The following is an 11,169-nucleotide window of genomic DNA, read 5'->3' as shown; positions in this document are numbered from 1 at the left end:
TAAAAAATAAATAAATAATAAAAAAAATAATGAAAATATAACATAGTAGACATATGTAAAAAAATAATTAAAAAAGGCATAATATAGTCTTATTATATAACGTCGAAAAAAGTCTGAAAAAAGTGATAGTATCTCAAAAAAGTCATTAAAAAAGTCATAAAAAAATAATTGTATTGTATGTCGAAAAAGTCATAAAAAAAAGTCATAGTAAAGTATCTGGGAAAAAAATCTGAAAATAAGTTAGAAAAAAGTCCTTGTATAGTATGTCTTAAAAAAGTTAGAAATAAGTCATTAAAAAAATCAAAGTAATGCATCTCAAAAAAGTCTGCAATAAATCAGACAAAAAGCCAGACAAAAAGTCAGAAAAGTTCATAGTAAAGCATGTCGAAAAAAAAAATAAAATAAAATAAAAATGATGAAAAATGTATGGTATAGTGTGTTAAAATCAAGTTATGTGTATTTACACATCTTAACGGTTTGGTCCAGGTAAAAGCAGCTGCAGGCTATAAACTGGGAGATAACACTTTGACAGGAAACACGGCTCCCAGGCTCAATGTTTGGCAGACATCACTTTTTGGCAAGACATCCCAACAGGTGGTTAACAGGGAGTATGGACGGCATGAAACATTAGAAAAAGAACAGGGGAGTGATTTACAATTACAAACTAAGAAGAGTTTTAAAAATGTATAAAAAGATTAAACATCGTAAAAGGAGAGATCCATTATTTTTGATAGATCTGATCGAAGTAAAAAAGCAATAAAGCTAATTTTTGCATACTTATAAACATACTTACATAAATATTCTGTACAAAATTCTTGAGACTTTCATGTACTTGTATATGCAGTACAGAACAGACATTTTTGATTGATTATATAAAATAAGACGCTGCATCAAGGAATACATAAATAGAAATGTTTATTTTTGGACATCATTTACATATTTTGCATATGAAAACTGTATGGCACAATTGAAAATATGAAATATTTCAGTGAAGTCTTACCAATAAAATCTAATTAAATTAAAGTAATAGTTTTTCAAATTTGTGGAGTGAAACAGTGAGCAGAAAGTATTCTTGTATGCCTTAATTAAAACATCACAATCACCTGTTTTTTACAGCAAAGAGTGACATTGTATTACAAATAATGTGGATTTGTGCACAAGAAATATTATAAAATATCATTAGTATTCTAAACTGGTCTTAAAGGGTGAGCATTATGATCTTAAAGGACACCATAGATGTAAATTGAAAATCAGGCCCCATCTTAGAGCCTTATTTATAAAACCTAACCGCTCTCTAAGCTGCATCTAACACTTAAATACAGGTTATTCCATCAGAAATGTGTTTAGCTGAGGCGACAAGCCTTCGTAGATGACAGCCTAAACAACAGCCACACTGGTTAAAAACTTGGCATTTGCTGTTTGAAATCGCCCCTCTGCTCATTTCCCCTGAAGTTTGATGTTTTATTTGATAAAAGTGTATTAACTGTACGATGTCAGAGATGATCACTGTACAGGTGATGCTAATATCCATGTGTTATGGGGCAGATACGGGTATCCAGGGTCTCGCCTGAGCAAAAGCCTGTATACATTAAAACATGTATGATATAATGTAAATATGAAACTGAAGTTACAGGTGAATAATGATACAAATTGAGCAGTACAGGGGACTGAAGGTCAGCCTTACTGGTTGGTGTTACTTCTGTTAAAAAAGCTACAGTAAGAGTTGCATTTCTTTCTTTAAAATATATTAACAGCATTTTTCATTCTATTTTCTTTCATCTTTCATACACCAGGATGAACTACGGGAACAACCAGCATTCTTGCCCAGTTTTATTTGTTCCTTTTATCAAACTACTACTGGTATTTATTGGCCACAAAACATGTATTCTGACTGTAACACTGGCGAGATGGCAGTATTTAGCGAGACATTCAGTAGAGTGTCATAAACTGGGACTGCAGGTATCACATATATCTGAGATTTCAGCTCGGCATTAATTAAATGAATATCCCAAACGCCAACGTGAATTCATCATTAAAAATACCCGTTATATGAATTAAAATGAAATGCCCACATCCATAAGGCACTTATATCTCTGTACTGACTAATAATACAGCATGTGTGATGTATGAATGTATATCTGCGATGTGTTTCGTTGTGGGGCCGTGGACACACATAATATCAAGTTTCACCTACGATATGATACAATTATACTGTATATACTCCCACTTGGATGTCTCCCTATTAGTTCTCCAGCATGACAGATATGTATTGTAACTTTCGTTCATTCTAACATGCACATTTGCTCCCATCAGAGCCCTCTGAGATGTCTTGGTTGGTGACTCCATTAACTCGGACGGTCCCGTCGGGGATCCAGGACTTGTCAACACATCGTTCCATCCTCTTCATGATGAGATCCAGCAGGACGTCCACAGCCTGGTTGACATTCTGCCCATTTGCTGCACTCGTCTCAAAGTATGGGATTCTGCATGGAGGTAAATACTGGTCAAAATAAATACAGGATCACAGACTACACGGACAATACTTAGACCATAAGATAGAATATAATCTACATCAGCCTTATTCTTCAAACAGCAGTCAGCATGGGGTGAGATGTTATATTAATACTGAGGTTTATTCCTCTCTTGAAGGCATTTAAAACATTTCCTACAGTATGTGTGTTTTTAGTAAAGGTGTGTCTGATAGGGTCACAACAGGATATTTTACACATGTGCACCAATATTTGCTTTTCAAGGAGGACGGATTTAGTCTGACATTCTCCTGCACAGACTTTGGCAAACAATGCAGGCACTGCCTTCTTGACAAACAACAGAGGGAGAGGTTCATGTACAGATGGATCAAACTGAGACGTACCCATACTTCTCTGCCAGATCACGGGCCTCTTCTTCACTCACTGCTCGCTGATCCGACAGGTCACACTTGTTGCCACACAAAACGACGTCTGGACTTTCGCAGTACGCGTGAATCTGTAACTGACCTGAAAGGCACATTCAGCGATTTATTGTGTATTTAGTCATATTTGAATGCGTTATATGTTTACTTTTGAGACAAATATCAAGTAATTAATGTATTCACTTGAAAAAGGAAAGTTGAGCAAAGTAGCAGCAGTAGTTTAGGATAGAATGAAATGTACAGAGAACAACTGATTCATAATTAATTAGATTACATGTAAAATCCCACAATATTCTGGGTCTAATGGCCGAGTGTCAATACATGAACACAAAGAGTGTTTGGTCATCATTCACTTTCAGTATTTTGGTATTCAACAAGGAATGTAATGTTGTTAAATGTCCTTTGAACTTGAATCTGGTAAAACAAGTAACAAGTTGATCGGATCAGCAGTTTAATGACTAAAAGGGAACATTTAAAGAGATATATCAGAGGACATACTCATCCAGTTTCTGACGTTGAGGAAACTCTGTTCATTTGTGAGGTCAAACAGGAGAAGGAAACCCATCGCATCTCTAAAGAACGCAGTCGTCAAACTCCGAAACCTGGACAAAAAAACAACAACTCAGTGAGAAATCTAATAATTGTGAAAAAGACACATTTGAAAAACAAGACCAGGCTTGAGGTGAGGAAGTACTTCATGTACCTCTCCTGTCCAGCCGTGTCCCACAGCTGCATGTGGATCTTCTGTCCTCGACCTGAAGATCCATCTGCGTTTGTTGATTTGTATATCTGTGAAAAAGGTGAAGCAGAGACCGCTGAGCTCAAACTAACCAGATATTCTCTGATATTAAATGGTTTGAATCTGATAAACTGCTATAAAACAAAGCCTGAAGATAGTTCTCTTTACTGATCAGGTGTGTTGTGGTAACATGGCTCGTTGCTTCTGACGGCTTGAGAGAGGAATTTGTAAAGAATGTAATTAAGTGCAGTTGCTTATCTGCCTCCATTAGTAGAAGTAAAACAAGCAACACTGACCCAGCCATTCTTAATAATCAAATAACTAAATAAAGAAACTTCGCTAAAACAGATATAATAACCTGAGCTGAACAGCCAGTGTAACCGAGTGTTTTATATATCTGAAGTGTGGGAAATGTGCTGTGATCACAAACAGAGTCATATTCTTTGGAAATGAGGACCATGGTGTTTGTCTGTCAATAACTAACAATGACAACTAACTACAAAAATCCTACTCACATTCTGTATTCTGCATTATATCTATTTTAATAATGTTGCATTTCAGTAGTTTAAAAGTTCAAGCTTGAGCACCAAACAAGCTAGTAAAACCTAATTAAGATTAAATTTAGTGTTCATTCAAGTAGCATTAAGTCTTGGTACATGTTGTTGCTTAAAGCTGTATGACTGTGACCGCTGGTAACCAGTGTTACTGGTGTATTAATCTCGTTATACAGTATATTTAATAGAACCTCATGGTCATTCATGGACCAAGAGACCCAAACTGTCTGATGACTTATTTTTTTACAGTTGATTTTAAGATAATCAAAAACAGGAAGCACAGCTCCGGGTTGTTTGATGACGTTCTACAATTACATATTGTGCTTCAACAATGATGACTGGTTAGTTATTATTCACAAAAGCTTTTCACATCACAGCTGTCAAACATTAATTTGACCATTTCCTTGTAGGGTATTAATTTTCTGTACTTTTATCTATCAGAAGTGATGGAAATACTATTAATAATTAAAAGATGGTGAATGATGGACATTCATAAATGGCTGTGTATTGAATAAGCCTCTAGTATAACCGTGATGAAGCTGTTATCAGCACCAGCAGCACTAAAGAGTCAATATTGAGTAAATATGAAGACTGCTCAGCTGTTTGCCAATGGTATGAAGTGTTTGTTCTTAAGGAGGCTGCTGCCTGCCGTTCACTAACATTAGTCATTACTAGGAATTCTGTTGCAACATTCATCACTAGGCTTTTGTTGCAAGAGAGTTGCTTCATGGTGTGGGAATGCATTAAGCCTCAAATGGGCGCCCAAGGAAGTGTTACGATGGAAGTGTAAAATCCAGCTATGCTTTTACTGAAGTATTGAATGAAAGAAATACAAACCATTACAATGCTGGCGTTCATTCAAACGGGACTGAACTTACCACTCGTTTTTCTCTGAAGTCTATTCCAACTGTAGTGATAAACTTGGAGTTAAAGCTTGAGTCCGTGTATTGGTAGAGGAAGCTTGTTTTTCCCACACCAGAGTCACCGAGGGCTAGGAATTTGATGAGGTAATCATAGTCCCCATCCGACATAGTGAGCGGTTAATTTCTGAGACACACAAACAAAACAACTCAGTCAACCAATAATCACACTGTTTGTCAAAGAAATACATCTCAAATTAATATTTGTTTTTTATCCTCTTGATGACAAAGTGAAGACAATAAAATTGTCCCTTACAGTCTAGATTTCATCCAACTTAAGGACTTACTTAAAATTAGGATCAGGGAATTCTTAAAATGCTTGAAGGTCTTGACATTTAAAAAAACTCTGGCATTATTATACATTTGTTTCAATGATTAAGAAATCCCAATAAAAAAGGTAAAACAATTATTAAACAAAGTATTCATTTAGACCCAGCGGCAGACATAAATCCTTGGGTGGGTTTCTGTGAGTGGGTCCAATATAAACCGGCATCTGAATGTGTTGTTCAAGCTGAATATACAATTATACACCTCCTTATCTAAACGTAGCAAACATGTCTCTAAATGTTCACAGATCTGGTGAAGTTAATTGGTGAATTGTTAATAATGCGCGGCCCGTGCACTATATCTATTACATTCTAATAGTCTTTGGGGATGGAGGCTCATCGAGGGTGGGCTTAGGCGTCTTAGTGGGTGGGCCCGGACTACAGGACTGTATTCATTTACTAACTTATTTATTTATTAAACTTTTTGCCTCCCTTCCCAGAGGAGCATAAAGTGAACAATGGACATAACTTGTAAGAAAAATCCAGCATGCTCAATCTCAAACTTTTTCATGTCAAGAACCTCTAACATAGATGTAGATGTACAATGGGCCACAAACAGTGAATGTATAGAAGAAGTTGTGCCCTGTGCTTTTGCCTAATGTGTTAGTACATAGACCATACATAATACCACTTTAAAATCTGTTTGTCATGATTTACATTTGGAAAAAGAGATGTTAATACAGCCACGGTTCTGGCTTTACAGCATACAGCCCTTGGGTGTATTATAAAATAATAAAAATGATTCATTAAAGACAATATATCCATAATCATATGACTAGCAGGAAGGTGGCACATCTGGATATGTCATAAGACTTTGCAGGGCAGCAGTTAGTCAGAAGGAAAATAACTCTCAGCCCTCCCACCGTGGCTTCTAGAGGCAGCTGTCATAAAAGAGCCATAGTTAAACATTTTCTTTGTCCTTGGATGTTTGTGCCAAATTTGAAGAATTTTCCTCCAGGCCTTCCTGAGATACAGGAGAACCGTAAAGAGAATGCCTCTGGCCACGTCTGTCACAGGCCCGGATGCAGAACAAACAATTGAGGCCATGCAACAAAGAAACATACAAGTCCATTAAAAAAATTAGATGGCGTCATCGCATCCTTCTCCAACGGCTATTCGGTATACGGGAGGTATCTTCAAGGTGATGTGGGACTTTGCCCGGCATTTATAACTTTTAACGCTCTACTATGCACGTTACTATGAATAACATAACAATATATTATGTTATTCATAGTATAGTATGTTATGTTACGCAAATGGAAAGTTTAGATATCAGTTATATAATGTTATATATGTAATGACGCAACACCAACGCAGCGGCATTGGCTGTGATTGGTCCGCTAACTACATCCGCTGGAGACCGCTTTCCGGTTTCCACTCATAAACACCGCCATTTAAACTTTTAATAGGCTACTTTTATTGTTTGCACCTCGTTTTATTGTTTGCACCTCGTTTTATTGTTTGCACCTTGTCGCTTTTGCACAAAGAAATAAAACACCAAGTTCTGAAAAATTGTGGATGTTTAAAGCCGGAAGGTAAACAAATAGGCTATAACGAGGCTAACGACGATATACGTCAAGAGTCTCGGTCGGTCGGTCAGTCTTTACAAAAAAAATAGCGCCCGGTGTGGCATTGAATTGCATTTCGACACGTAAACCCAACGCAGAACCATCTTGGTCTCCCAGCAACTGCGTGGCCGTTGCGTGATCACTACGCGGAAGCATAACCGAGCCTTAAGGACTCCACAAACCATGGCTTGACCATCTTTTGTCTCATCACTTGACTTGCTGGGCCAAGAGAAGACCATGCCGCAAAATATGCAGTCCCTGGACTGAGAGATGAACAAGGCACTTGTGAGTTACACTGACCTTGACCCCCATGTAAACGAGGATCGATGTGGAGGTTGTTACTCCTATACAGGGGTTGTAGATGCTGCAGCCCTAAGACTGCCAACAGCACCCGTAGCAGCCTGATTCAAGTTGCCCCAAAGAGGAAAGACTATAGTAGGCACTGACTCCTGTCTGCCTGCTCTGCAGTCGAGCTGTGTGCATAGAAGCTGAATCCAGAGGTTTATCTTAGGGTCTGGGAGTCATTGGTCATGCCCTTGCATCTGCTGGGGGAGTGGAGGTAGTTCACCTTTGGGGTGATGCAAACTGCCTGATTTGGTACAATACAGAGTTTGACCATTTGTGGGATTGACCCTCCCTGGGGCTAAATGCCCCACGGCAGAATTGAAACAAAGAGTTTGAGGCCACTGTTGACATGACATCCTCTGTTTCCTCACCCGAATCCCAGGAAGCTACCTTAGGGTTTGGTGGGGAGATGGAGCCCACACCAATGCTTTAGACTTCTCTATTTATGCAGAACCAGAGCATGGAAGGTAATCGACAAACAGGCAGCCCTCAACATAACCCTGTCTCTCCTCCAGTCAATGCATGGGTCAGACGTCATGGGCTTCTCTTAGATGGCCCATAGCCAACAACCTGGGGCACAACTCATGGCCATCATCAACCTGATGCTGAGCTCCACAAGACGCACACACCAGCACCATTTCATTAGGAAATCTGAGCGTTTACTATGACAAGGCCACGGGACATGAACCAGAACCTCTGGAACACATAACACACATATGCAACCAAGCAAGTCAGTCAGGATAATCCCACCTGCTGCTAACCTGCTCACCTGAATTGCGGTGTAACCAGATATCGAAGTGAGAACTTTAGGCCCCTCAAAAGATAACTGAACCAAAACATCTTAAACATGTTGAATAAACAATATTATTTTGAGTTCCTTTGCAGAGTAAAGGTGATAAAAATGAGAGACTAATGCGGTTCTGTCAACCACAGGTCAACCCCACACTTCAAGACTGTTGTCCGTCGTCTTTCCAGTCCAACTGGTTAACTTAACAGCATGCAAATTACATTTAATGGCAGTATTAGGTATCATCTTTGTATTAATTCTGTCGTCGTGACTGGTTTCAGCTTAGAACAGAAATAAAAACAAATGCTAAAACATGTTTTTCTTTACCAGTTTTCTGATGTACAAGAGAAACATCATATACTAATATTCATGTCTAACTAATTATTCCTACAGATTAGTAGGTTGTTGTTGTACACATTTTGGAGTGAAGGTTGAATTTGTGTAGATACACATATGTATTTTCTTACACAATGAGAATGCACACTATGACAATGAAGAACTTATTGACATGGTCAACTAATTCTGGTCAAAACATGAAGAATGAACCACAGGGGGATCATAAGACCAGCACGTAGTAAAGATTCAGACACGCCTTGCATTCTTTCACTGTAACCTCCACTGAACTTTTCATCTGGAGTCATAAGCAGCTTAAGGTCTCGTGCAAAATCAAGATCCATGAAAAATCCAGTCATAAACGATGAGCACCACTGAGCCCAAGAACTAATCCAGGGTCCACATTCCTGGGCCTGTTTTAGTTTAAAATAACGTTTTATTGTACTCTTTACTGCTGATTGTTCCATCACATGATTTGCTTTGTTGTTAAGCCCTTCATAATGGTTTTTATATGCTTTAAAAATGTAATTTTTATTGCCCTCTACAGGGCAAGACAACCATCAAACACACAGTTAAAGTTGAGCTTGAAAAACGCCTTTTAAACCCTTTTTAGATCACATCCCCGGTGATATTACGCACCGTAATATAATTACATTCACATCAAAATCCGATTTTTGTTCTTCCCGGAAAACAAAATGTGACGCATGCTTTCATCAGCTAGTACCAACCAATCTAAACCAACAATATCATGGGAGGGAGGAGACCATGGAGAGGAGTTTCCTGGGGTTGGAGGCAGAAGAGTCGACCCTTGACAGGTAGAAAAGTACAGCAGCTAAATCTGCCTGATTTAGATCTATAACAAGGCAAAGCTTCTGCTGTGAAAAAGTCATTCTGACTGCTTATTATGGATTTTTCTACCCAATATACTGAACTTATTATTGATAAGCCAGGTATGAATATGAGTCAGTACTGACTTCTGTTTGAGTGAAAACAGGTCACAGAAGTGACAAAGTGGAGCAAAACCACAACGCTGACATAGATTGTGTCAGCACATTTCTGAAGATTATTATCTGATGACATCTTTTTGAGCTCCAGTTGCGAACAAGAAATAGTTGAACCTCATGTTAACAAGCAAACGTTATAAGAAAATGTTAACGCTTGTACATAAAGCTAAAGGCCAAAGACTAAAGGCCATTTCAAAGCCATATTAAACGTACCAGACTCATGAGAGCTGTGAAAAGGAAGACAGCTGTGATGGCAGATCTTCCGCTGCGTTGGGCAAGAAAACACTAAGTACGGTAGAATTTAGAAGAACAAGAAGTCTTATCCTGACGACTGACTCACATAAACAACAGACCTTTCTGAAACAACAATCCCCCCGATCTGGCAGGATCGTATGCAGGTCCATCATTCTAATTGATAAGAGCTGAACAAATATATTGGCATATTGACTGTATGAGTCTATATAGTTTATTTGTTGAACTTTGATTTGTTTGTTACATTTCACTCAATTGATACAATAAGAAGTTATGTATTAGTTTGACTGTTTTCTCCTCATCTGATATCTAGCCGATACAAAGAAACTAACACCATCTAACGCCAGTATTAGTGCATATTTGGACTCTCTTGAAAGGGATGTTTTAATCTCTACGAGGCTTACATTCTTTAATCTACTTTAATATAATGTTTTCTTCTCCTGCAGTGGGAGTTAACCCAGTGGCAGGCCAAGTACTACCAGGCATGCAGACAAGCAAACACAAAACCTGCTTTAATCATTTGTCTGGGAGGATATGGAAGACCCACCCTGGGCAGCAGCAACACGGGGAAAATCCCAATAAGCACCATAAACCCGCGAGGCTGCAGCACCATCATACTTTGGTATGGACACCGTGTATCAGTGAGACTTCCTGTATCTTTAAACTGTTCATTAAAACACATTGTAAGGATTCATCAGCAGCAGCAGACAGTGTGAGGCTCATAACAAACACTCGATTAACCGAAACTAATACCAACATGTAATGACCCTCAGCTGGTCCTCATGTGTTACCGGTCACTGGAAGTCAGGCGACCGTTAGGCAAACTTTGGATTCAGCCACGAAGACTCAACAAGACGCCAACTTCCCTGCTTCCTCTGCCAGACACACTTCAGCCAACATATGGGTCCAAACACGTCAAAACACCGTGATACGTTCATGACGTGTAATCCTGCCCGGATGACTGTCAAACAGCGTTGATCTGTAAACGTTATTGAGCAAGTTTGTGATAAAGCAGGTGTCAACATGTTTCCAAACTCCGACGGACTCTCGATGTGTTCCGGTGAGTTTGACCAACCAAAGTGGGCACGTATCCTTTTTACGAAGTCGGATAATCGAGTAAACTCAGATGTACCGGACGACTTTTTGTGTTCCTCGTTAATTTCAAGATGCGACAGACTGATAATCACTTCGGTTTCCTGAAAACGCATTTTAACGAGTCGTTACTCACCAGCCGTGGGGCGTTGCTTCGGCGCGGTGTCCTAGAAAAAGTACTTAAAAGTGACGGTTTAACACTTAAACATAAGGCGAATAAATGATGGCGTTCCACTCTCCGTCGCCTCTGCGCCGTTAGTTGACATGAGACCAGCGACGCTATCACTCAACACTTGACTTTCCGTGCCTTTTTTGAGAAACAGCTCCTCCTGACGTTT

At 38.9% G+C, this 11,169-nt stretch overlaps 1 protein-coding gene across 1 annotated transcript; it reads right to left on the bottom strand.

The window, feature by feature from the left end:
* Window positions 1-898: 898 nt before the first annotated feature.
* On the bottom strand, window positions 899-11,169 carry rab27a (RAB27A, member RAS oncogene family). The gene is made up of 6 exons (XM_084023056.1): window positions 10,968-11,169; window positions 5,083-5,251; window positions 3,615-3,700; window positions 3,410-3,513; window positions 2,873-2,996; window positions 899-2,483 (listed from the first exon to the last, which is right to left on the bottom strand). Exons 2-6 carry the CDS (start codon window positions 5,233-5,235, stop codon window positions 2,288-2,290), a joined length of 663 nt encoding a protein of 220 aa, XP_083879182.1. The 5' UTR covers window positions 5,236-5,251; window positions 10,968-11,169; the 3' UTR covers window positions 899-2,287.

The sequence above is a fragment of the Eutrigla gurnardus genome (genome assembly GCF_963514095.1).
Source record: "Eutrigla gurnardus genome assembly, chromosome: 1".
NCBI lineage: Eukaryota > Metazoa > Chordata > Actinopteri > Perciformes > Triglidae > Eutrigla > Eutrigla gurnardus.
The sequence above is the reverse complement of the archived record's forward strand: the minus strand, read 5'-3'. Positions and strand labels throughout refer to the sequence as shown.

Bases quoted from the DNA above. Each gene is read 5' to 3' on its own strand.
- rab27a (XM_084023056.1), bottom strand. From the start codon at position 5,235: ATGTCGGATGGGGACTATGATTACCTCATCAAATTCCTAGCCCTCGGT. The intron at 3,701-5,082 runs GTAAGTTCAGTC...CCTTTTTCACAG, and splicing joins ACTTCAGAGAAAAACGAGTG to ATATACAAATCAACAAACGC. The intron at 2,484-2,872 runs GTACGTCTCAGT...ACCTCCATGCAG, and splicing joins GATCTGGCAGAGAAGTATGG to AATCCCATACTTTGAGACGA.